The 27,069-nt window shown below is 35.4% G+C and overlaps 3 protein-coding genes across 6 annotated transcripts in view; 1 reads left to right on the top strand and 2 right to left on the bottom strand.

The window, feature by feature from the left end:
• Positions 1-11,285, bottom strand: part of LOC121424878 (cGMP-specific 3',5'-cyclic phosphodiesterase-like) — a 143,158-nt gene extending 131,873 nt beyond the window's left edge. For 2 of the 4 annotated variants that reach the window (XM_041620723.1, XM_041620725.1), the window contains exons 1-3: positions 10,784-11,285; positions 4,527-5,106; positions 1,085-1,274 (exon numbers count right to left, since the gene is read on the bottom strand). In XM_041620723.1, coding sequence (XP_041476657.1) covers positions 1,085-1,274; positions 4,527-4,984 — 648 coding nt within the window. In that variant the 5' untranslated portion in view covers positions 4,985-5,106; positions 10,784-11,285. The remainder of the gene's footprint in view (positions 1-1,084; positions 1,275-4,526; positions 5,107-10,783) is intronic. The other 2 variants (XM_041620724.1, XM_041620726.1) reach the window with 1 other exon arrangement.
• Positions 11,286-15,079: 3,794 nt separating this feature from the next.
• LOC121425391 (testis-expressed protein 36-like) lies at positions 15,080-20,455 on the top strand. Its single transcript, XM_041621431.1, has 5 exons — positions 15,080-15,192; positions 16,106-16,209; positions 16,389-16,529; positions 16,917-16,997; positions 17,445-20,455. Exons 2-5 carry the CDS (start codon positions 16,159-16,161, stop codon positions 17,772-17,774), a joined length of 603 nt encoding a protein of 200 aa, XP_041477365.1. The 5' UTR covers positions 15,080-15,192; positions 16,106-16,158; the 3' UTR covers positions 17,775-20,455.
• A 1,060-nt stretch (positions 20,456-21,515) lies between these two features.
• LOC121425620 (acylpyruvase FAHD1, mitochondrial-like) lies at positions 21,516-24,583 on the bottom strand. Its single transcript, XM_041621743.1, has 3 exons — positions 24,412-24,583; positions 23,304-23,403; positions 21,516-22,215 (listed from the first exon to the last, which is right to left on the bottom strand). The coding sequence occupies exons 1-3, from the start codon at positions 24,525-24,527 to the stop codon at positions 21,730-21,732; spliced, it is 702 nt and encodes a 233-aa protein (XP_041477677.1). The 5' UTR covers positions 24,528-24,583; the 3' UTR covers positions 21,516-21,729.
• Between the last annotated feature and the right edge of the window lie 2,486 nt (positions 24,584-27,069).

Genomic DNA, 27,069 nt, shown 5'->3' with positions numbered 1-27,069 from the left:
CTGATGTAGAGTTGGTTTAGCTCACATGATAAGTATTTGCAGCACTCATTCAGATCTGTCACATTGATTGATGGGTATATCTGCCCTAATCAACTTCAATTTTCACTTCAATGCATCCTACACTTTGGTAACAAATTGAATTTAGAGAAAGTTCCCTTGTGGATGGGCTCATATGTCAAAAGCTTTAAATGCATGTATTATAATTTCAACAAAGATCCATGAGTTATTTGTAGCAACCTTTTCCTGGCTTATTTTATATAGTCAATGTCACTAACTCAAGGATTTTTATATATTAGTCAATTTTATTATTAAGCATAAGCCATGTTTCAAGAACAGTGCTAGAAAATTAGAAGTTCACCCCCCCTCAAAAAAAATGATAATAATAATAATAATGAATAAATGAATAAGATGATTTAGGGATGCTGCGGGCTGAAAATATTTATATCTAAATAAATAGAGTAAAATTCATAGTGCAAAATGCTGAAAATTTCATCAAAATCCGATAACAAATAATGAAATGAATTTTAAACTTTAAAAATATTTTGTTAAATAGTTATATACATGTATGCAAGTTGTCATGAATATTGATTAGGTGGGCTGATGATATCACATCCCCACTTTCCTTTCTTTATGTTACATGAAATCACAATTGCTTCATTTATTCCATACATGTGTGAATAATGTGTCTCCTTTATAATGAAATAATTTGTAGCACCGAATATCTAATGCACTAAATAAGTTGTAAATCAATTTTTTCAGTTCGTGGTAGGAAAAAATTTAATAAAATTATTTTCATACAATAAAATTTAAAAAACAACAAGTGAGGATATGACATCATCAATTTGCTCATTGAATATTCATGAAGACATGCCTAGAACTGTTTCACCAGAATAATGCAAATCTTTAAAATGCCATAACTTTGTTATTCCTCATCCAATTTTGATCAAATTTTCAGTGTGTTGTTTGTCTGATATTTCTTTATCTGTTTAAATCATATTATTTCCAGACTGGATCATCCCCTAGTAACTCCCCCCCCCCCAAAAAAAAATCCTAGTGGCATCCCTGAATATTTAGTTAAGGTTACCTCATAAGCATTCTTGATGTTGACCGTTTCCTTGGTTTGAGCAACATGACCTGCGATACCTTGGCCAAATGGGATGTGGATCTCCTCTTCTTCAGAGTGCAATGAATCTTCAACTGTAGAGTTCTCGTTCACATCAAAGAGCTTGGAAACAAGAAAGCGTCGGTCTTTGTTGCCTCGGGCAAGAAATAGGCTTGAAAAAAAATCAAAATGCATCAGACGTCAAGATGGAAATCAACAAACATTTTTTTTTTTCATCAAACCTTCAAAAATCATTCAGTACATGTACTTCTCTCTTTCTTTCTCTTAAGATTTAGGTTGTACCGCAAATCTCACCTTTCTGATAGGCCAGAAAACATGAAAGATTCATTTTTAATTCATATCATAATTTCAAATATACTAATGATAATGATGAAGAAAATGACGATGATGATGACGATGATGATGATGATGATGATGATGATGATGGTGATGGTGGTGGTGATGATGATGGTGATAATAAAGATGATGATGATGACGATGATGATGATAATGATGATTATCATTATTATTATCATCATAGTGATGATGATGATTATTATTTATCATCATCATTATGGTGATGATGATGATGGTGGTAATGATGGTGATGATGATGATGATGATGATGATGATGATGATGATGATGATGATGATGATAAGATCAAACTAATTTGAGAGACTGACTTATTGCTTCCAGATAAATACCTGCAATGAAAGAATCAACTGTCAACAAGTTCAGTGCTGCTATTGAAATGGATAGAAATATTGATAATGGTAAACTACATAGCCTAGGACAATTATATCTCAAGCTTACGGTTACCTTGAAATATTGATGCAAAGAGGAAGCAAAACGGCTTCACTTTGATACAAGTATTTACTGAAATCACATAGAAATATATTGATGTTATATACGTTACTACATGAATCTACATACCATACTGTACGCAAAACACATACATGTACAGTACATGTAGGCCTACACAGAAGAGTGTTAGTTACATTCAGAAATACTCCTTTTTCTTTATTACACCTGTAGGCCTACACTTTAATATGATAATGAATATCAACTGACAGATATATAAACAAGTGAAGCACCTCTGGCAGTCTCACCTGCATTATGTGATTCAATATAGCAGCAGTACTGACTTTGAAAAGGATCATTCAAAAAAAAAACATTCATATGATGATAAAATACTATGTTCATATACCCTAAATGACATTTGACCTTGATCGTGTGTCTTGTGCAAGACAATCAGTGATACTTGATTACCCTCATATCTACATTTCATGAACTTGATCCATAAACTTTCAAAGTTACAATATATGATGGCAATTTAACTAATACCCCCCAACACGCCAAAGTTCATTGACCTTGGTCATGTGACTTGAAGCTCATGCAGGATGTTCACTGATGGTTTCATGAACTAAATCAATATACTTTCAGAATTATGACCTTTAAAAAAACTTAACCTTGGTTAAGATTTTGTTTTGATTTCCCCCACCTTCAGTTAAGATTTTGGTGTTGATTCCCCCAACATGGTCTAAGTTCATAGACCTATGACCTTTGACCTTGGTCATGTGAACTCAAACTCTGGCAGGATGCTCTGTAACACTTTATAACTTTTATAACTTTGTAACCATTATGTCCAAGTTTCATGAACTAGGCCGATTTATACTTTCTAAGTTATGATGGCACTTCAAAAACTTAACCTTTGGTTAAGATTTTATGGTGACGACACTAATGCCGTCGGACAAGAGGCGCCTCTCGTCTTGCTCTACTATGCAGGCGAGGCAAAAATCATTTTAAACTTAATCAAAATGTTTATGAACAAAGTCCAACAGATTTTCAGTGATTTTCTGGATTTCTGTCAATATAATTGCTCAGATTTTCACAGCATTCTCTGCATTATCATGCTGTGAGAAAAAATAAAACAGGCTCATACACACACTACAAAGTCATGTTGTCACCAGGTCTGAAGACAATTGGAGAAGTAGGCCTGCTATCATGGGAAAATAGAAGTGGAAGAACAAATAGAGTTTCAATATTTGAAATGTCAGTTCACAAGGTTTCTGATATCTCCCTTGAGCATGGTGCCAATTCATGGATCAAATATCGATAGGATGTTGAAAATGTCAGAGGTCCTTGAGAAACCAGAGCTTTATTCATCCTTTAATGGCAAAACATGGCATTTCCACCTTCTTTTCATCAGGACAGAGTAGTACTCTGGATGAATGTATAGATTAGACAATTTCAAAATTTATTCCCAGATAAGGGAAACTACTTTAAAGAGGAAGCATACCCTGTCGTGAAGTTTTTGTTCCCTGACAGAGTGAAAGTATGAGGTATTCATGGAAATTTTTATATGAATTGGGCAATAAATATATTACAGGTTTCAGGTGATTCAAAGTATCTAAAATTTTTAATTCAGTAAATCGTATGGTATACAATGCAAGAGTAATGAAATAATAGAATAATGAGAGGAACATTCAGATCTGATGGAAACTACAGTAAGTTGTAAAACCTTGGAGATTATATTAGCACCTTGTACAAAGAAATATCTACATGTACTGCATGTAATGATGTAAACCTTTGGTACATAATGGTAATACATGTACATTAATACTTGATAAATTCCTCCAAATAATGATATGATACACTTCCTATGGATACTAACTGTCAACTAAATGTATTACAATTTATTCTAAAATACTAATTACGATACTACATGTAGAGAAGTTAAAAAATGAAAAAATGTCCCAAAATTGAAGATTCTCTGGGACATTAATTTCCATTTTCATCATAAAAATTGTATGCAGATACAAAAAGAATGCTTCCCAATGATCTTCATTTTCAGCACATTGATGATTATATAATTTGTGCCATATGGCTGTAACATGAAGTGTGCAATGAAATATTCAGTTCCCTAAAATTGAAAGTCACAGGGCTGCCAACAGCCCAACACTCACGCATTTCACCCATTTCTCATGGTCTCATGCTAATGAGAATGAAGATGAAACGTACGGATACGTCATACATTGTTAGCACACTAACAGAAGGTCCAGTCACATCTTTCAGATGGTGATGTCAAGCATCGCTGTGACACGAGGCATCGCTGAGACATTACCTGTTGTAACAGAAGCCTCTGTTAGCACATTGTTAGTGCTAACGTTTCTGTGCGGCCATTACAGACGAATGGAGCTGACAATACAAGTGATTTCTCTCCTGTGATATTCAGGAAATCACTCTCATCAAAGAATATCCAAGTATCTTGCTATAAAAAGATCTAACTTTTATCAAACATTTTATTGGCTCTCATTTACTGATATTTTTTAATTTTTATATTTCTTTTTTAAAAAAATGCTATTCACTCACACCTAAATGTACATACATGTACACAAGATAATGTTATCATATATTACCTACCTGCATCTGTCACCATTTGTCAGAATACTGACATTCATCAGAATTTTGTGGCAAAGTGTATTCAGATCCAGTTCATCGGCAATATCTCTGATGAGTTCCATGAAGAGTTCTTTTTCATCCAGTTGCCTCAAAGCAGACTTATTTCTTTTCAGAGTTGACTTCCTACGGCGGGGTGAGAGCAGATTTCGCAGGCTCTTGGTTCCAGATATGTTGAAGGACTTGCGTATCGACTGGAACACTCCTTTCTCAGTTAATTTCATTGATACATCTGGCCAAGCACCAACGTCCTGAGGACTAGTATCCCCATGCTTATGAAGGGAATTTGCATGCTTGGACAGCCATTGGTCTACCATATCTGGGGTAGCTTTCGTTACAAAAATGTCTGTTGCAATATCATGATGAGCTTCCAGATATTTTTCAACCTCTTCCCTTGAAACAAGATTTGAAGCAGTAGCCATTGTTCATGAATGTTCTATGATTGTCCACAAAGAAATAATGTGTTTGACACTTCAATAGGGCAAGAGATCACACATCACACCATGCTCAGTTCCAGTTACACCATCACTTGAATACACAGGTACTGTGAATGAAAAATTTTAAACAGAAAATCAGTTACAAAAAAAACCTGTACCGTAAGGGCACTAGTATTCAACCCGTTTGGAGAGTTTCCTCAAATATATAGAAACATAGAATTTACCTAATTTTCAGACCCGTCTTATTTCTAAGAGCAAATGCTGCTTATTCTTTTTCCGTTATTTTTTTTCAGTCGACTGTGTGCCCGGGCGATCGAATTATACAGCGACGGTTTTTGGCACTAGTATTCAACCTAGCGATGAAAGATGGTCCTGTCTCTCATACCCTTTTCATAAACCTATCCCCCAATTAGCCGCCTAAGAGTAATGCGGATAATTCAATAAAAATTGCGTTCATAAACTCCGAAAATAAGCCGCATTATTTTTACGAGCGCCCGTCCTGAAAAAGGCGGATAATCGCCATGACAACTGGACACGCCCCCTCCGATGTGGTTGTGTTGGAAAAGGGTGACCTTGTGACCGCACCATGGCAATTATCCGCATTATTTGGAAATGCGTTCATAAACTCAAAATCTTATCCCGATGCCGCTATTATGCGGATAATAGCAGCATCAGAGTAATGCGGATAACTCTTGTCCTCCTCCAATTTTATGACCAAATTATGCTGCTATTAGCCGCCTAATTCATAGTAATTGGGTTTATGAAAGGGGTATCAATCTGCCCTTGTCCCATCCGACTATGGACTAGACCATTTGAGATGAGACCAAACAGGGAATTAATCAAAGCCAGAGACTTACATAGATCTAGATCTAATTTAGCAATATAAACCCTTTTGAGATTTGCTATCTATCCTCACTAGGTTGAATGCTAGTGCAATTCAGTGCAAAAGGCCATCGGCGCATAATTCGATCCGACGCGCATACAGTCGACAGATTGATAAAGAAAATACCGACAACAGATTACCCTGGAAATAACAAAGGTATGAAATTAAGATAGTTTCCATATTTCTAAATATTTTGGGAAATATGTCAAAATCTTTGAATTATGCCGGGTTGAATACTAGTGCCCTTATGGTATTTAAGTCTAAAATACATTAACCTTGAATCTTACTCTGGCAAATTTCATCAAAATCGGAAGTAAAGTTAAAAAAGTTACAACATTTTTAAATTTTGCTTAATTTCACAAAACAGTTATATGCACATCCCGGTTGGTATTCAAATGAGGAAAGTTTAATCTGATGACATCACACACTCACTATTTCTTTTGTAATGTATCATATGAAATATGATAATTTTCTCCCCATTGTCCTGTGGAACAAAGTTTCATTTCTCCCTGAACATGAGGAATTACCATTGTTTAACATATTATGGTTCATTCAAGTTGGTCCTTATTGTCAAATCTGTAAAAAATGAAATATTATATAATTCAAACGATATAAAACAGAGGAAATAGTGAGGGACATTATCGATTCTCTCAGTTGCAAGTAACTAAATTGTGCATATAACTATTTTAAGAAAAATAAGCGAAATAAAGTGTCATAACTTTCTTATTATACATCCGATTTCGATGAAATTTTCAGCATTATACTTGTCTGATTTTTCTCTATTGATTCAAATCAACATTTTTCTGAGGAGGACTTGACCTTTAAAGCTGTTTAGTAGTGGAAGAGGTGGTACATGTAGGCCTTACTTTGCATATCATATTACTTTGTTGGCTATTACATACGTTGATATGGTTGTAAATTAAGTGCATGTATGGTGAGACTACCACATATCGACCAAATCTTTTGAAACCGACCACCTTGCACGAGTTAAAATTATTGCGTATTACAAACGATACGCGTGGGAGAGTAGGCGTAGTGTCCATAGAAATCGCAAGAATCGATTTTACGAGAAAAAAAGAAGCAACAAAGAGTAAAAATTCTGTAGAATTAAAGGTCAAGTCCACCTCAGAAAAATGTTGATTTGAATCAATAGAGAAAAATCAGACAAGCACAATGCTGAAAATTTCATCAAAATCGGATATAAAATAAGAAAGTTATGACATTTCAAAGTTTCGCTTATTTTCGACAAAATAGTAATATATGAACGAGCCAGTTACATCCAAATGAGAGAGTCGATGATGTCACCCACTCACTATTTCTTTGTTTTTTATTGTTTGAATTATACAATATTTCAATTTTTACGAATTCGACGGTTAGGACCTGAAGCACAAAATGTTAAAATAATGGAATTCCACATGTTCAGTAAGGAATGTCATTTCAAATGACAATGACGAGAAAATCAAAAAATTTCATATTTCATATAATAAAATACAAAAGAAATAGTGAGTGAGTGATGTCATCAACTCTCTCATTTGGATGTAACTAGCTCGTTCATATAACAATTTTGTTGAAAATAAGCGAAACTTTAAAATGCTATAACTTTCTTATTTTACATCCGATTTTGATGAAATTTTCAGTGTTATGCTTCTTGAATTTTTCTCTTTTTATTCAAATCAAGTTTTTGTTGGGGTGATCTTGTCCTTTAATCAAAATTGTATTGACCAGACCCAAACCCTGCTGAAAAACCAAGAAATCCGATAGGAAATGGCTTTAGAACAAATATCCGTCGTCAATCGTTGAATCATGTGCCGGAGCTTGGAGTGGAAGTAGTGAGACGATCATTTAGCATGTTGACACAATAGAACTGATTTGGAAGAGTAAAAATATTTCGCCACCATGACAAGAATCGGCCATAAACTTAGTGTATCATGGTTGGTCAGTTTCAAAGGACAGGTGCAAATGAGCAAATGTAAAATCGTTGTATTCTTTGTTCGTCGATATATACGCGGATTGAATCGCCGAGCGAAACATGGGAATATGATCTGCTCAATTTTCTGCACAAATGAGACGCAAACTGGGTAAAATCGATGAATATTTTCGCAGATACATAAAAGATTAGGTGGTCGATAAGGGGTAGTTCCAACCATACATGGAGGTAGCATTAGTTTTAGCAAAACTGGTTCTGAAAATTGCTAAAGAAATGTAACACAAAAAATTATCTCGTATGGGGGTCTCAAACAAAGTTTTATCAGAATCAGATGCAAAAACAGGACATTGCGATAAGCACATAGAAATACAAATGTTAATTATTATTATTTATTATAATTATTATTATCATTATTATCAGTATTATTATCATTATTATTATCTTCTATGACATTCATAGAAGCGCTTAGAGACATGTTTTGTGATAAGCGCATAGATATACAAATGTTGATTATTATTATTTATTATCATTATTATTATCATTATTGTCATTATTATTATTATCATTATTATTAATTATCCATTAGAAATAAGATTGCACAGACGGTAGATAATGAATGTACAGACAAGGCCAAGGTCATGTTACAAGGCCCGATCAAGGTAGCCGGAGTAGCAAGGCCTGCTGGTAGAACACTTTTCAGAACTGAAGTGGCTTCTTAAGTAAAATATGACAATATTATTATATTATTAATGCCAGGGCCCCAGGGCTGCACAAATTTGACTTAGACCCTATTCTCAGTATACTTTCTTCAAACAGGTTTCCTTCAAACTGGTTTGGAAGATCGCTTCCAAGACGGCTTCAAACATTCCCATGGGGCCCCCTTTATACCTTTTGCGTCCGTTCCAAGAAAATCTGAACTTCTCATCAATCATCAAGAAATCGCCATCTTGCAAGCATGTAAAAAAATAATACAGACCAATTTTATTATTATCATTTTCGCATCACCTGTGCCTGGGAGGGGAAAAGCGAACTGAATCACTATGACCTGCAGGTCTCTCCTCCGGATATAAGTGATTGGGGGACTACTACACCGGGGCTTCCCCCTACTCTTATGACATTTTAACCTACATCTGATAAAATTATCTTTCATTTGTCTACATGATTTCTTTTCTTTCTAAAGCTTTAAAATTAACTTTCATGAGTAAATTAATGTCATAATTTTTATGTCACTTTTTCAGCCAAGCTCACACTACCTTACCGGTAGTCGATCACCAAGAAATTATGAGATTATGATACCAGAGAATTAGAGAAACCCTTCTGGCTCCACCTACTTTATAATTCTGTAGAGCAATTTTCACTCTAGGATCCTGCCTTTGGTTTGGCATTCATGATCTTCGTCATGTGAGATTTAAATCAAATATCAATTCATCTTCATTATCATTTTTAAATTGGCCCATATATGGTTAGAAGTAACGTTAGAGGTCTCCAAATAAGTAAAATGTGATACCAACCAAATTTATGGCATTTTAACCTCCATCTGATACAATTATTTGTCTGCTTGATTGTTTTTTCTAAAGCTTTGCAAAACGATCGTGTGCAAATTAAGGTCACACTTTTTCTATGACACTTTGCAACTAGTGGTCGCCATGGAAGTAGTTTGAGAACGCAATATGAGCGAAACGCTTGACCTACTTTATAATTCCGTCAAACAAATTTGACATTGGGATCATGCCTTCCATTTGGTACCGTATTTGGATTTGAATTAATTTTGTGTGAATTGTGAAAAAAAAAATTATTGAAAATCCACTTCATGATAATTTTAAAATGTGCACATTTATGGTCACCCCATCATGTAGACCAAAAGCTTCGGTCTCTGTTATGTTGGTTGTTCAGCTGAACTCCGTTCGCTTCACTCACCAAATACAGAGACCGAAGTTCTAGCGCGATCTGTACAGGGGAGTCAGGGGACTCAATGGCAATATGTTTATGGTCTTAAGATCGGATAAAACGGGGAAGTGAATTTGCGCGACAGCCGAGGTAAGTCACTGTTTTTGTTCCTTTTAAGTTGATTTTTCTCCTTTTTTGGCAAGTAATGCCAAGAGGGAATATTAATTTGCATTTTGGTCGCGTTAATTTTCAAAATTTTTATTCATTAAAGACAAAAATTCCCGGGGGGGCCACTTCCATTCACGAGTGGATACCATGCGCGACCATGGGGTCTCGAAAAGCACCCTAAACACGTAATTTCCATTTACTGAAAATGCACCCCTTAACAAGTATTGGCGTGTGAAAACCTACCCTTAAGGCCTTATCAAGTATTGGAAACAAAACGATACTCTTGGCAAATATTCCCTGAAATGAACCCCTAAACAAGTACAGGAATGTTTTATTGTTACGGGTCCTTCGGTCGTCGGCTTTACCTTATTTGGTTTAGTACAACCCCAACTTCTACACCTCGCTCAAATCGGACTCTAAACACGAAGTTTTGGGGCAAAAAGGACATCCTTTATAAAAAATTTTAATTTTGTTTTATCATCCCCACATATTCGACCCTAAGCACGTAATTTTCCTAGCGAAATAGATACCCTTTTTTCATTATTTTTGTGTTTTTGACACCCTTATCACGTTACGTACGTAACGTGCCCTATCGTGAAAAAGACATCCTTTTTACGTGTTTTTTTTGGTCGCGCATGGTATCCACTCGCCAATGTAAGTGGCCCCCCGGGCAAAAATTGGAGAGCCCCGACGGGGGATTTTGCATTGCAAGTCCCCTAATGGTGGCAGCACGATAGCGAGCCGTCTGTGTACAAGGAGAAAATTTTTTAAAATGTTAAAAAACTCCTCAAAACAGACGGCTGCCAGCTGTCTACCCATCATGACCATAGACTATCATAGACTCACTGAAACATAATTTTTAAATTTTAGATAACTAAAAGGAATTCTCACTGACACTAGGCCTACAAGTACAACTTACATTATTGCAAGACCATGAAGACTGTGTCACCAGATTCAAAATATTGTCCTGTCGAGCACGGCGAAGTGACTGAATGAATTGATGCAATCAAAAACCTCGAGCGACGAAGAGAGTAGCAGCTGATCTATGCAAGGGCATATTCATAGTGCAGGGGTTTGAAATTCGGCACAGCAGCAAGCACTGCTCCGATGACCAATTAATGCAGGAGAAGCCTCGGTGGCGATTTCCCCAGCACCTCGTCGGAAATTCGACTTCGACTCCGGGCTTCGAATTAACTTCGAGATCTGTGAATTTCCCGTTGCAGTTGCGTTTTGCAAATTGGAATAAACAGAAAGCTAATGATCGATACAGACTCTAGTCTAACGTTAGTTGAAAATGATGGCAAAAATATTGTAATCCTTTAGAATTTATCGAATAAAAAGGCATTGTCAGTCATTCTTAGACATATTGGAGGCAATCCGGGATCTCATCTCACCATCTCGCTAGCTAGCTAGCTGGCGCAGCGAATTACACACGTTTTATTTATCGTATATGCGCTGCGCTTTGAATGCGTGCTTGTGAAGCGCACGTACGCGTTGATGAAATAAATTTCCATCGAGATAGCTAACCGATACAGCTATCGCATGACCAATTAATCAATGTGCTAATTGAACTAAATTAAAACTACTGAAGCATTAAAATCGATATCCATCAAAACGATCAAATTATCATTATTAATCAATAGGAAATCAAACAGCGCGCAACGCGTTTAACAACAGCTCGTAATTTGCATATTATATAGTTAGTGAAACGCCATAGCTGATTGGTCGAAAGTTTTGCTTACAGTATGACGGCATCGTCAGAAATATCGGCATCGGCCTTTCTAGCGCCTCCGGCTCGACTGGCTTCATTTTTCTGCACGCCTAGCGCCTCCGGGTGATTGAGGAGGGATTCCCTTGAAACGGACTGAATCATCTGAATGGATAGATGACTGACAGCGGACGATGACCTAAACTTTGTAATTTGTCATCTGGTTTTGATCAAATTTTCAGCATTTTGCTTTGTGAATTTTACTCTATTTATCAAAGTATGAATATCTTCAGCCTGGCACATAATTACCCACACAGTTCACGACAAAGAAAACTGCATCCTCTATATCTACCTCCGCCCTTCATTCACCTTTATCATTTATTTAATTTTAGTTATTATTATTTATTTATTATCATTATTATTGTTGTTGTTATTATTATTATCATTATTATTATTATACTATCATTATTCTCATCATCATTATTAATTCAAATATGAAAAGTGAAAAATGCATTTTATATATCCTAACCCCCCCCCCCCAGAAAAAAAAAAGTTCCCTGAAAAGGGGGAAAAAGAAAGCAAAGGAAAGCGAAAATGTATAATATTGAAAGTGAAATGTGGATGACCCATATTCTTTTCACAATTAGATTTATATATACATTTAAAAAAGAAGTACGCCCTAATGTGTCGCCTCAAATATTTTGGTTCATTATACGTCCCTGTATTTTACTTTCCATTTTTGGTATTGTATTGAAAGGATTTTTCCGATCATATTTTGAAAAAAATAATATTTTTATATTACAGGCCCATTTAAGAAATAGATAGATAGTAAAAATGTGTGAAATGATAGAATGAGTGTGCTATTTTAGTAATTCTGATTATTATAATTGGAAGAAGATATGAAGTAACTGTTGCTTAGAATTGAATCAATATGATAACAATAATTCCAGATGTATTAGTTCATCAAGTCGGAACGATGCTTCAAATAATTAGATTTACTTTAACATCATTAACAATTAAAAATGCAATGAGCGAGGGATTAATTTCATAAAGTTAAATTAGCTTGAATATCGGATAATAGAGGAACATATTCATTAATTTTTGGCAAACTCAAAATGCACTAGAAAAGCAAATTCCTATTTTCTGGTTGATTGCACAATGTGCACGTGTTACATGGACAGTTTCTCGTATTGACGTCACAAAATTTTATATCAAAATCATATCCCCCATTACTATACTCATTAACTTATTTAATGTTTTAGACAAAAGACCTGCATATCACTCCTCTATACACACTAATAAAGGGGTTAAAATTTGTACGCTATAGGGGTTGGTACAATAGTAGCAGCTAATAAGTGAAATTATGCTCATTTTGTGCACCTTTAAAGGACAAGTCCACTCCAACAAAAAAAAATTTTAATAAAAAGAGAAAAGTCCTACAAGCATAAAACTGAACATTTCATCAAAATCGGATGTAAAAAAAAGTTTTGAACATTATGTTTTATATTCAGACCATAAATTCACTCTTAGTAGGCCTAGTCATGAAAAAGTGATTGTAGTCATGACTATTAAATTCAAGATAAAGTTCATGTTAACAAATATACCTGGGGCCTATTTCATAAAGAGTTGCTATCATAGCAAGTTGCTATGATAGCAACTCTGGTAGAATAGCAGCTTTTACTTGCTATACTAGCAACTTGCTATGGGTGTTTCATAAAGCTATTCATAAGTTAAGAGCGACTTTAAGAACAACTGCATGGTGATCCTTTCTAGTGGCAAATGGCATATTCATTGGCGATGGTTTAGAGCGTAAGAAAGGTTCACCAGTCGTTCCCCCCCCCCCTTACGTCGCTGATTGTATAAATCAAATAAAAATTTAAAAAAATAAAAAACTGAGCGAGGGACATTCATCGACTCTCTCATTTGCATAGGCCTATCACTGAGTTGTAACTGTTTTTAAAAATAAGGAAAACGTTAAAATGTGTCATAACTTTTTTGTATTGTTTTACATCCGATGTCGATGACATTTTCAGCATTATGCTTGATTTATTTTTCTTTCAGTATTGATTCAAATCAACATTTTTCTGGGGTGGACATGACCTAAAAGATGCAAAAGCTATAGCATCCGATAGGGTGCAGAAATTAAATTATGCGCCTTAAAAGAGTCAAATTTGCACCTTTTTCGGATTAAAACGACAATTCTTGGTGCAAATGGTGATAAAAAAAGTGATTTTTTTTTGCATCTAGAGTGCAAGTTTGTATACACCACAAAAGTTGGTTAAACGTTTCATTTACGGTTCAAAATTTTCTTGTGTACCAACCCATAAGAGGGCAGTATACCACTCGTCTGCAACTTGTAGATTGATTTTCTTGCAAAGCATGATCTGATTTACGTTATGTCCCCTTATGACATACTTTGTTGAAATTTAGAAGTAAACCTCGGAACGGTCGCGGCGCCAACTTCGTTTAATTTTCATGAAAAATCTGAAAGTGTCACGTGCATGCGACGTCCGCCCCACTAACGTTCTTGTGATTTCATGCTTGCAAGCGTGGTCTTTTCCTTCCTTCCTCGAACTTTCCCTTCTAATTTCTTTCTTTCGGTTGTTCATTAGTTTTTTTTATACCTCTCTTGTTTTTGTTCTTTCTTTATTTACTTTCTCTCTTTATTTATTTCTTTTCTTTAATTTCCTTTTCCCCCTCGTTTTCTCTCATTTACTTTCTCTCTCCCTCTTTTTCTTGCCTCATTTCGATCTTTATTTAATTTCTTTCTTTCTTTCATTTCCTTTTCCCCTTTCTTTCTGTCTCTTTTTTCTCTATTCTGCCCCCCTCTCTCTTCTTGCTTTCTTTCCTTCTTTACTCATTTTTCCCCTTTCCCCTTCCCCTATTTCCATGGCTTTTTTCTTTCCTCACTTTCTTCTGCGATCTCCTCTGTTTTACTTTTCTCATTCTATCATTGTCTTCATGAATGAAAGAAAAAAAATAGTGGCCTGACATGGCGTATGAGGCAATAAAAAAAGCTATTTTTTTTTAAATACAAAAATATATAATTTGTTATAGATTTTGACATAGATATTCCGAAAGTAATATCATATTTCACCAATTTTCCTTTCCTTTTCTCTATTTGGTCCTTTTGTTTCTTGGTCGTGAAACTTTTTTGGAGTCTGCGGCCCCAGACTACCTCTCTTTCCTAATAGGTTTTATAAAAAAAAATGCAACCAACAGATGTCAGCGCCCGACGCGACGTGCACTCATATAATCATACCCATGTTGTAAACCGAAACAAAACACCGACCCGGGGCCCGTAACACAAAACTTAGCAATGATCGTAGAACATTTTTCTATGATTGATTTCATTGACTACAGTGTACAATCAATCGTAAAATCAAGCGTACAATCAATTGTTAACCTTTGTGTTACGGGACCCAGGTCAAAAAAACCACTGTGTGCCTATGCACTGCACGGACTATGTATGTAACCAAGGAGGGAGGGGATTGCGCTCCCCATAGAAACCGGATTGTATACAGCGCGACAACGCGACCACCACTGGAACTGCATTCTCACCGCTAGCTACTTAGCATTTCACTGCTTTGAAGTCGAAATATAACACTTTCCGATTTATTGTAAGTATTTATATTCGTTTTATGGCATATCTCTTTATGTTCTTGAAGTTTGCTATCGTTTCATTATCATTATTTTATCAGGGGAAAGTTTGAAAGCGTTCAAAACTGCACGAAAGATTTCAGGGACGTGTGTTAACGTTACCCCAATCGTGGTACGGTACGGTGCCCGTTGTACAATGCCGGGGCCGGGGTACAGCAGGTGGATCGGAGGGAGTGTTCCCTCTGCGCCCCGTATTGTTTACCGGTAACTCTCTGCTCCATACTTCTTTGGGATTTCGGTCTCGTTGACTGCTTGAAAATGTGCGAGTGGAAATAACATTATTTTGACTAGAAATCTTGAGCAAGTGTAACAGGTCAGGCATGACACATGAATATGTTGTTGGATACTGTAGCTGAGTAAAGCAAGGCACAGGCTGACAATTTATTTGTATGTAACCTAGGGCCCGTTGCAGAAATAGTTGCGATCAAACACTACTCCAAAAATCTTGTGCAACTTGATTTTCAGCCAAAATATGAAACATCGTATTTGGGACTTGCGCTTGATATTTTAACTTGTGTTTTAACGCAAATCTTTCTGCAACAGGCCCCTAGACTATCTAATAAATACTTCTTTTTTTTTCTTGATGGTCATACTTGAACTGTACATAGAAGCAGATGTGACGAATACCTGTATCCAAATGGTGTGATTTCAAGTGTCTATAAAAATACTGAATTCAATTTTTTTGATAAAATCCTAAAATAGAACCTTTGCTTTGAAAATAATCTTAACTCTACTATCTTGAACCATTTATGCCTCAATGTTTTCATAGTTAACAATACTTTTCTCATTTCAATCTCCAGTCTGTTTTTCTAATTTGTATTTTTGATAACTTCAAGATTTATTGTTTCGATATGTTTCTTTCTTATCCTGCAGGATTGACATTCGACTGCTAGGAAACAAATTATCTGACGAAAGAGGGCCTAAGAATGCCGAAGTCAAGAGCTCATGCACCTTCTACTGCCGAGGATGGAATTTGGGTAAGATCAAATTATAAAATCAAAATATCTTTTCTTTCTCCCCTTCTCTTCTTTCTCCTTTTTCCCCTCTCCTCTTCCTCCTCTTCTTTTTCTCCTCCTAGGAATTCTGTGTTATAATACTTTGAGATATTGTGCTATATTTTTTTTTTATAATTGAAATCTTACTTTTTTGCTCTCAGTTCCAAACTCGAGGCTGGTCAGGCAAGGGTGAGATGAGAAACACAGGTACTACAACAGGACTCATGCTGAGTTCAAAGTTCAATCCAGAAAGCTCTTCTAAACCTCAACCGCCCCCACCAGCATACAATGAATTAGCAGAGGTACGGAAAACTTATGGTGTTCTCTACAAATCAAATCAAACTGTTGTGATAAAGGTTATTCATAGTGATATGGACCAAATATTTTTACCCTTTCAAGTGGTACAGTATTGAGTACCAGCATGATTATTTTTTTTGTGTGGAGGGGGGGGGACGATTTTATCTTTGTATGGAAAATTATTAAACATTGGTGATGGAGAGTATATAACACAACAGAACTTTGCGAATTTACCTTGATAATCATTTACGATTTTTTTTTTGCCTTGAGTTTTTTTTTAATTGATTTTGAAATTCTTCAAGTGTGTATCATTGTCATTGTGGTTAGGACTTTATGTACCAGTATAGAACATATATATAATTCGTGATGGTTTGTTTGCAATTCTTTTACAGAAGACCTACATACATGAGAACCCTTTCTCAATGCATGACAACAGAAACTCTTTCCAGGATCATGGTGTATATTTTGGGCATGTAAGTACATACACCTAACATGGATTCAAATGTGAAAAATATCACTGAATTTATTTCAATTATCCTTAAAATGTAAAAAAAAAAGAAGATGAAATGTTTATTGAAACCCCAAAGTGGAGGAAAGTTTTACATTATTTCATGAAACACTTTTTGTTATCAGCTGCTGAATCCCAGTATCTGGTTGACTCAGAACAGATTCTTTATGAGACAACCCCATACTATATAGTCTGATTATATCATGATAGCTTGTCTGGCACCCCATGCTTTCCTATTGTACAGCTAATTCATTAATATGTGTTTGGCCCTTGAAAACATCATCATTCAAGAGTAGACACACTATAGATAATGAAGGAGCAGGGAGGAATATACACACATAGAGTGGAGGAATAATTGCCAACGGATAAACACTGATTTGACCTATAACTTTCAATTTTCTCAAAACCACAGGGCCTTGGAAAGAAGTTAGAGCATGGCTCGAAAAGACAGCACAACTCGGAAGACTTTGTGACATGGAAGTCACCAGACCGGTTCTTCAAGACAGATTATCAAGCTGAATACCAAGGCAAACCAACTAAGAACCCACCTACGACTAGGAGATTCCCAAGGAAATATCCCGAACCTGATCAAGGGTTAATAGAACTTCCTACCTCCACCACACATACCTTTGAACCCCCTAAGGTACCCTATGATACACCAACACAGGTGCTTGTTTCAAGTAAAGAACCACACCTGAAACCTAACCCTTGGAAATATTCATATAAAGCCTATGTCAGATAGTTTCCAGAACTCAACTATGTGAGTGCCCAAGCTTTCATATAGAGGCAAATTTAACTGCAGTGAAAGAGCTTGGGTGCAGCTCCTGTGGATATCATAAGACTTCAGACTGTACTGTGATCTGCAGTCAAGAACCTTCACGTTTCTGCCGATCATGTCAAATGCTTTTTGAAATGACATGGCTATGCCAACTGCAACAGAGGCAACTTGCTACAAAGAGCTTGGATGCTCCAGCGATTGCCAGTGGTTCAAGGACTAATTAGCGCTCGACAGCATTTGATTCTTGGAGCCTACATATATCAGTACAACAGTTTCCTCACTCCATGTCAGCTGCAAGGTCCATCTAGAACTCCTCTGAGCAATAAGTAACTGGACCTTCTTGTAGTTGTGCAGGGAATCACCAGGTCATCCACTGTAGAGAATGGAAGATGTGCCTTTCTCTCTGTTTCATGTTCTTGTGTGTGCAAGGCAAATTTTGATATGCATCAATCAAAGTGATATTGGCTATGCAAAATGATGTGATGATTGTGTGCTCACAATTTGTATGCAGGGTGAACAATTTTTACAAGATTTACTAATGCTTGCCTGTAATGCATGTGGTTGATATGAATGAAAAGATATGGAGATCAAATTAAAATCTATTTTGCCTACAGATATGTCTTCCAAATCATGTGGTTGCTATCAAGTTTTCCTCATAGTTTCAATAGCATACATGTAAATTGCTCATCAACTTGATGCAAACTATAAACCATAGTAATTACCAAATAGAGCAGATTAGCAGAATTATACAGTATTATACATCTACCGTAAATGGAAAGACGGACTAATATGAAAGGTTATTCAAGCTTAATTCAATATTGCTATATAATTGTTTCTAGCCTCATGTCTGATTAGGCATTGTGTTTTTTTATAGGATTTATTGATCTACAGTTAGTAATGTTAAGGAATTCCATGTTAATCAATTCTGCACTTTCTTGCCATATTTAAGGGGTTTTGAAAGCAACTTAAAGTTACACGTAAAAATCAAAGGATTGGTATTTTTGGGGATGGATACATACAAGTATAAAATAATTGTCTCATGGAAAACAATTTTTTTTCATGTTAGTTGTCTGCCATTGTACTTTGTAAGGTTGTTGGATTACCCAGTTCAGAGACTGGCTTTATACTGAAAAAAACCCCACCAAATGTTTATGTATTATATTGAATACTTTGATGTAATAGAGTACGTTGCTGACAAAATTGTAAACTTTCCAGCATCAAGAAATGTTAGCAGAGGGGAGTTTAAGATCTCATTCAGGTTTATAAGGGTATTGCCCAGATTTACAGAAATGAGTTTTCAGTAATATCAAATCTTTGAAAGAAATTGATCAATTTCTCCCTTTCAATATGACAAACAACATCTATCCATATTATAAAGGTAATCTAATTTTTTGGGGGTTGATGTTGACCATAATTTGCTATAAAGTGGAAGTACATTTTTACACCAGAACAAGCAAAGCATGATGATATATTTACATGTGTGTCTTCCAAGTGCAGTTCAACCTAAATCAGATAGATTTCTGTGGTCCATAGAGATTTGACTTTGCCAATTTAAACTTTGTGTGACCAGTGACCACCCATGCCCTTCATATAGATACTTTACATGTCAGAGCTAAAGCTTTGGTAAAGGTTCAATAATGTGAATCATCCAACATTCATATCTTGCAAAAGTTTAGAGATTGCTAAATCTGTCTTTTTCTAAGCCTTTGATTCCTTGTGGAGATTTTAATTTTACATTCATTTATGTGCTGCCGTCCATCTGATATATTTCTTCTAATTGCCTTTTGAATACTTTCTTGGTTGGAATACCATTCAAAATGAATGTTCATTTTGAATTATGAAGTTCGGATCTTGAAAATAGGATTTTCATGTATTTCATACCATTCATATGACAGGACACATTCTTAAAATGTAGTAATAAACTTAAAAATTGGTCAACATTTTTTTTATTTAAAATTTGTAATGCAAGAATTAAGTAAGATTATGTTCAGAAAAAAAAACACAAAAAATCAAGGGTCAGTCTGTTTTAGATATTGAAATTCATAAATATTTTTATTTACAAATAATTTTTTAACAGTATTTCATCAGAATTCAAATTCAAGTTACAACAATATACTATAGAGTACCAAAATGGGAGGTTCTCAAATTCTGCATTTCAGCATTTTCATGACCATCTGATTCCGGTAAAACGTGATGAAAAACCTCCACTTTCCAAATTTGAAATGAAGCAGTTCATTGGGGCAAAAGGTATAGCTTAATGGATACCTAATAAGACCCAGTGAAGAAGAGTAAATTTGCCTGGTTCATAACTGATCTGGATCAGGATAATTCTTTTACATTGATTTCAATGGAGCTGAATGGGTATTTCACACGGCCACATCCTCGGCTTCTCTGCACTGATTTCCACCAAATATGAGTTGTGGATTTTTTTTTTCAATCATGCTCTGGAGAGATATAGTATTAACTAGCTATAATGCAATTAAAAAATCGTTTTGTGACGTCATCACTTTGGTACTCAATACACTGAACAAATTATCAAGTTTCTAATTTTACAGTTAACTTGTCCATCTTGTGATGAAGTTGTTTGTGAAAAAATTGTTATGTATTATATACATGCAGTAATAAATTATAAGATACAAAACATTCATAATTCTTCCTTGGTTTGTTTGTTTTTCATGTTGAACCCTCGAAATGAATAGACTTGTCTTCAAGAAATGGAGAGATATATTCATGCATATATGCAAATTTAACATGTATTCATAGAGGCATATTCAATACCGGTAATAATAATAATTCATAAAGCGGTTTATAGGAAAGTTTCAGAGTACTAAGAAAAGAAAATAAAAGAAATAAGAATATACAAGATATCTTGGGGAAAAGAACAAAGAATATGAAAGTCAAAATATGAAAATTAATTAGACATACAAATATAAAGAAGATCAGAAAATATGCAACTTAAAGAGAAATGCCAGTAGTTGCAGTAAACACTGATTTCATGAGAAAGTCTGTAAAACCAGGCTTAATTGTCAGAATATCATCGAGGATCTAGCTCTGGTACAGTTACATAAGCTGAACTTTGTGAAATCTTGAAATCTACGCTGAAAAATGTTCACACTGAAGATCACCAACACAGATAGGCACACGTGGGACAGTGTATTAATATTGCTGGAATAAAGACCCGACGGAAGTGACCGAATCCGCGCTTATTTTGCTTATTTCTCAGCAATTACACAATTTCTTCCATAATCCTTTGGCACATATTTTTTATTCATACAAACAGGCACTTGGGTGGTCATTATATTAGATTCTGTAAAAAGTCATTTTGAGATCGTTACCAAAACTGGAATTTATCTTTAAATACAAAGGCCTGATGTGTGAGTAAATTCAAATAATCTTAATACTTCAGAACATAATGCTACTAAAAAAATAAACAATGACTCTATAGCTGTATTTTCATCATGTAAATATACTTTGAAGGCCTAGACGGAGCTAAAAGTAAAATCGACAAATGGAAATTTTGCTAGAGCTCTACAAAGCAAGTTTCACACATACATGTATGAATTGTTTGCAGACTGAGTATTTTGCTTGTAAAACTCTGAAATTAGCCAGTTTCAAAATAAGCTTTATTATGCTTTTGCACAGCCTAAATTACATGCCATAATGTGTCAGGTGGGTTGTGATTACGTAGGATTATTTTTTCCCCAAAACACATTGAACTTAGAACTGATATTTGTAAAAACAACTTGCACAGCTTACAAAATACCTGATACCTAAAAAGATGATAAAACAAATAGTTAAAGGCACTTCTGAATTTGCAATAAAAAATGAAATGGGTCCAAACTATGATTTGTGACCAAATCTTGCATAAAAATTGTCAATTACTAAATGATTGAAGTCTACTAAGAACTTTGAACATTGATCATTCTACAGCAAACTCAATCTGTAATAAATCATCGTTAATTCCTGCGACAATAACATCCTTGCTTGTAACTGGTCCAACACCAGAGGGAGTCCCGGTCAGTACGAGGTCACCGACCTCTAGCGTCATGTACTGACTGATGAAACTCAGTAAGCTTGGCACACGGAATATCATGTCTTTGGTATTCCCATCCTGTTTCATTTCTCCATTGACCTTTAACCACAGCCTAACATCATCAACATTACTGATCTCTGAAGAGTCTAGGAAACCACCAACCGGACAGGAAGTATCAAAACCTTTGGCCAGGCTCCACGGATGACCTTTAGACTTGAGGTCACTTTGTAGTTTCCTTTCAGTCATGTCCAGGGCGAGGGTGTACCCACCAACATGCTCCATGGCAGAGGATTCTGGGATATTGCAACCTGATTTGCCGATGATGACACCAAGCTCTACTTCATGGTGTATCTCTGTACAGTTTGGAGGTAGCTACGAGTAAGAGAATAAAAGGAAATACATTAAATTATATCTTTTTCAATTTGTTTCATAAAATTTTGATGGGAACTGAGTTGTTTTGAATTTTAGGTATTATACCTTCATCATTAATTGTACCTTCTCTTGGAAATGTGTCAAAACAAAATTTCAACTGAACAATGACACATTTGCAAAAACTGAATGTACCATTTCTTGACTGTTTCACATATATATAAAACTAAGATGGATTTTTCACAATATCTTGTACTCATCATAATTATCATTCATAATTAATTATCGTCTGTATAGGCCTTATTACTAGTATTATTTTTAGTTGACAAAAAAACATTGAAAAGGAGAGGGAAATGGTGGAACAGCAAAAAAGATATGAAAGTCCATAATTTATAACAAAAAAAAAGAGATTGGTTAATATTTGAAAGAAATACTAATTACCCCCTGAAATATAAAAACAATCATTTCCACTACTGCAAATTCAGAGTTACGAATTATCTTATTGAAAACATGCAACGTCCTATCAACATGATAATTTGGTGTTCCCATGGATAACCATTCAAGTTGAATTAAAACTGCTTCTCTCATTCACAAAAAGCTCTTTAATAATCTGCCTTGAGGAAGGGAAAAAGTACTGGGCAATTCCATAAAATGATCAACCTTTTTGTTCATCCTACCCCCATTTTTCACTTCAGAAGTTTTACTTCACTTCATAAACTGACCTAGTCATGGTCCGTTGAGAAAATTACACAGACTGTCAAAAGAACAAGAAATCAGAGACAGAATATTTCATGAAGGCCCCACATATAGGGGGTTGGACGTACATATTTTATGGAATTGCCCTACTTGTTCTATCTTTTGCTCATGTCTTGCTACTGACCAGATGGATGAATAAATTGAAAACAGAACAAGGGGCTGTTTCATAAAGCTTTTCGTAAGTTAAGAGCGACTTTAAGAACGACTGATGATCCTTTCTTGTGGTAAATGATATAGCCTATTCATTGGCGATGGTTGAGCGCATAAGAAAGTCGCTCTTAACTTATGAACAGCTGTATGAAACACCCACCAGATAAACATTAGTAATGACATACCTTGATGTAGCCTTGTCCCTGTTGAAGGTATGCTGATGTTGGTTTTAAGAAGATCAAAGGCTTGGTAGGAACCTTATTACCCAACTCTGCTGCATGCTCTCTGTCAAGACAATTGGAAACAATTTACACCCTAAGTTGGAAAAATGTTTATATGATTTGACGGAAAGTCATTTATACTCAAAATGATAAAATCTAGATCAAAATCAAAACATCAATCACTGAATGATTGGTGGTTTCGGATATGGTCAAGAGTAAAAGTGAATACCAGTATTCTCAATTGTTATATGTTCATTCTATTGTGTTAATTTATTTGCTTTGTAAATTTTGATTGTATTTGAAGTTTTGTAAATTTTGATTTTATTTGATGTTTTTATTGAGATTATGAAATAAATAGAATTAAAAAAAAACACATTGATCAAACATTTTGTAAAAGAAACGTCTGATTTTGATAATCATTTCATCAAAACATGAGTATTGTGGTAATTTCGCAAGATTAATTTTACCATATATGCTGATGGGAATCTTTTTCCAGTTATTTCTTGCACTGTGCAATGGATGCAAAAAAAGAAATAGCAACTTAGGAAAATAGCTTCGCATTAGCTGATAATTCTACTCTCCAAAATAGTCACATCCATTCCAACTCGCCCTGGATTTGCATGTACACGATCCTATTGCGTCAACAGGTATCACAAGAGTTGGCCAGAAGAGGGGATGAAAACACAAAATTTGGAAAGAACAGAACCGGTGAGTACCCATTTTACATTATAATATATTAACTGATACTTAAAGAAGCATTTACCTCAATTTAGGCCTTAAGTTAGGCCGCAATTCAGCAGACGACATTCAAATTTTAACACCATCCTTCAACACGTACTGCAGGAAGTAGGTCATATTTTCCAGGATTTCCCAAGGTTAATCCCAACACCAGCCTTATTTTAAGCACGGTGTTGGCGTTGTCACAACAGTCAACACCAACACCAGATTTCAAAACCGTATCACCCACTGTCTGCAGCAACTCTACTACAGATCTTTCAGTATGTGGGACTACAACATGAAGTTTGCATTTATTCAGGTAGATCGATTCCTGATCAATTACATTTATACTTACGCATAATTTCTGCCAATACAAACTATCTTCTTGCCAAAGTTTGCAAAATTGCTCAGCGGTTCTTTGTTGGAAGACATTTTACGGATGGCTGTCATGAAAACTCTCTGACTTTGCATTATTGATGGCGATTACAAAACTCCTCTCGCACACATGTGACCGCGTATAGTCTAGCGATAGCATGTAAACAAAATTTGACACACCCCTTTCATGCCTGACGATACGTGAATGCGATCTGCGAGGCATCCAATTTTTTCCGAAGGATCTTTTGACATTTAACAATTCATTTTACCCCTTACAGATCAAATATGTCAAAGTGAAGTACAATACACTTAAAGGTCAATTCCACCTCAGAAAAATGTTGATTTGAATCCATAGAGAAAAATCAGACAAGCACAATGCTGAAGATTTTATCAAAATCGGATGTAAAATAAGAAAGTTATGACATTTCAAAGTTTCGCTGGCTTATTTTTAACGAAATAGTTATATGAACGAGCCAGTTACATCCAAATGAGAGAGTTGATGATGTCACTCACTCACTATTTCTTTTGTTTTTATTGTTTGAATTATACAATATTTCAATTTTTACGAATTTGACGATTAGGACCTCCTTGCCTGAAGCACAAAATGTTAAAATAATGGAATTCCAAGTGTTCAGGGAGGAATGAAACTTCATTTCACATGACAACGAGAAAATCAAAATATTTCATTTTTCAAACAATAAAAAACAAAAGAAATAGTGAGTGGATGACATCATCGACTCTCTCATTTGGATGTAGCTGGCTCGTTCATACAACTGTTTTTTTTTAATGAAGCGAAATTTTGAAATGTCATAACTTTCTTATTTTACATCCGATTTTGATGAAATTTTCAGTGTTATGCTTGTTGAATTTTTCTCTTTTTATTCAAATCAAGTTTTTGTTGGGTTGGACTTGTCCTTTAAGTTTACGAGGAAGTTGACATCAGCTTTTTACCCCGGCTTTTTACCATGGCTTATTTTGTAAAGGATTAATGAAAAAACAAATGCTATCAGAAAGGATTATATTCAGTGGATTGGGGAGTCTCTCTCATTTTTTCTCCATAAATAGATCATATAAATCTTTGATTCCAATAACTTTCCTGCGAATGTGCATTTCATTTGCATCAATTAAGGTTTCATTAGCAAATTTTTATTTTTCATATCTCACCTTGAAGGTGAGATATGAAAAATAAAAATTTGCTCCACCTTCCTCCCCGCGTCCTTCCAGATGTAAATCGGCCCTCTCTCGATTATACATATGACCCAATCAACTTGCCCGTTTTTTTTATTATTTATGTATTGATTTGAAGGTCCCTTATTCTTGCTAATATAGCCCCCCCCCCCTTTCCCTTTGAAATATAGAACTAAGCTATCCGGGCTTGCTCCTTAAAATATCAGTGAGTGGAGCAGCAAGCAGGAGGGCACCAGACCCGGCCACCAGGATGTAGCTCGGAACTCTAGTGGGTGATGCAAAATTGTACTTTTAGAAATCGTGTACCCTTTTGTATCAACTTTTTCTTCTTTGTTGTTCTTTCCCCGGTATTCGAGGAGTAGCGGCCATCCGCAGGTTGGTTGTTGTGTTGAAGTAATTTCTCTAAGCGAATATGATGAATTTTAAGAATGTATCTGAGGCAGTGGGTCATAACATTGGCAGCAAGAGTGACAGATAGGTGCGAGGAGGGTAATAAGATATTAGTGGCAAGATATAAGATGTCTTTGTTGAATTTATTTACATTTGCACGGTATATTTGAAGTTTTTCTAGCGCCATATTTAGACAGTGTGGTGCACTCAATAAGACATCACCATCGCTATCATTATTGCATTATTCTGTATCACATCCCCCCCTCATTTGCTGGTTATAATCAACCCAATTCTGATCATTCTCTTTTCTACAAGGTCTGATAAAGGGCCCCTTTACCTCTTTAACATGGACCCATAATTTCAAAGTAAACTATTTCAAATTTCAATTATTTTAAAGCTTGCTTGCTACCCTTCTTGCATTGGTATAAGTTAAGTTCTACTCAGTGTTTATTAATCTCTCATACTTAACTTTTTTCACAAGACCCTATTGAATATCCTCATAGGTATAGTTCCATTTGTTTGTTTTTCCTCGTATGTTCTGTCTCCTCCCGTCATTCATCCTGCTCTTTCTTTCTCTCTTTCCAATATTTTCATCATGTACTTTTATCTCTTTTCCCTCATTTCTCTTCTGGTTTATTTATTCAACCCTACAAACCGGGCCTACAAAGACCGGGACAAATTTGGCTACATAAACATTTTTGTAGAATTTTGTGCCAAAAATTCATGAATATAATTATGAATATTTTTTCATTCTGATCAACAGTAGTGTTTTGGGTAAAAAAAATTCAATTATGGCTGTGAGGTCAACAGCCAAGAAATCAAGGGGGGTGTCATTCAGCCCCCATGCCTTTAGGTGGCAAAATAGCCCAGTCTTTTGAGGTCTAAGTGTCCTCTTTTATTTGGTTATCTATTTCTCTTTTCCACTCAGCTTTGGTAACCCTCCCTCTCTCTCCCTTCTGTCTCTCACTCCTCACTCATACACACTTTCTCTCTTCTATTCTTGTCATTTCCATCCCACTTATTTTTAAAAATATAACCAGGATAAACAAAATTGCATCAA

Source organism: Lytechinus variegatus, chromosome 12 (assembly GCF_018143015.1).
Source record: "Lytechinus variegatus isolate NC3 chromosome 12, Lvar_3.0, whole genome shotgun sequence".
Taxonomy (NCBI): Eukaryota; Metazoa; Echinodermata; class Echinoidea; order Temnopleuroida; family Toxopneustidae; genus Lytechinus; species Lytechinus variegatus.
This window is presented reverse-complemented; position numbering and strand designations above follow the sequence as displayed.

What these genes read in the sequence shown, in the direction of transcription:
- LOC121425391 (XM_041621431.1), top strand. Translation starts at nt 16,159, where the DNA reads ATGCCGAAGTCAAGAGCTCATGCACCTTCTACTGCCGAGGATGGAATT. An exon ending in CTGCCGAGGATGGAATTTGG is followed by an intron (nt 16,210 to 16,388) that starts GTAAGATCAAAT and finishes TTTTGCTCTCAG; the next exon opens with TTCCAAACTCGAGGCTGGTC. An exon ending in ATGGTGTATATTTTGGGCAT is followed by an intron (nt 16,998 to 17,444) that starts GTAAGTACATAC and finishes TCAAAACCACAG; the next exon opens with GGCCTTGGAAAGAAGTTAGA.
- LOC121425620 (XM_041621743.1), bottom strand. Translation starts at nt 24,527, where the DNA reads ATGCAAAGTCAGAGAGTTTTCATGACAGCCATCCGTAAAATGTCTTCC. An exon ending in TGTATTGGCAGAAATTATGC is followed by an intron (nt 23,404 to 24,411) that starts GTAAGTATAAAT and finishes TTGTCTTGACAG; the next exon opens with AGAGCATGCAGCAGAGTTGG. An exon ending in AGGGACAAGGCTACATCAAG is followed by an intron (nt 22,216 to 23,303) that starts GTATGTCATTAC and finishes TCTTACTCGTAG; the next exon opens with CTACCTCCAAACTGTACAGA.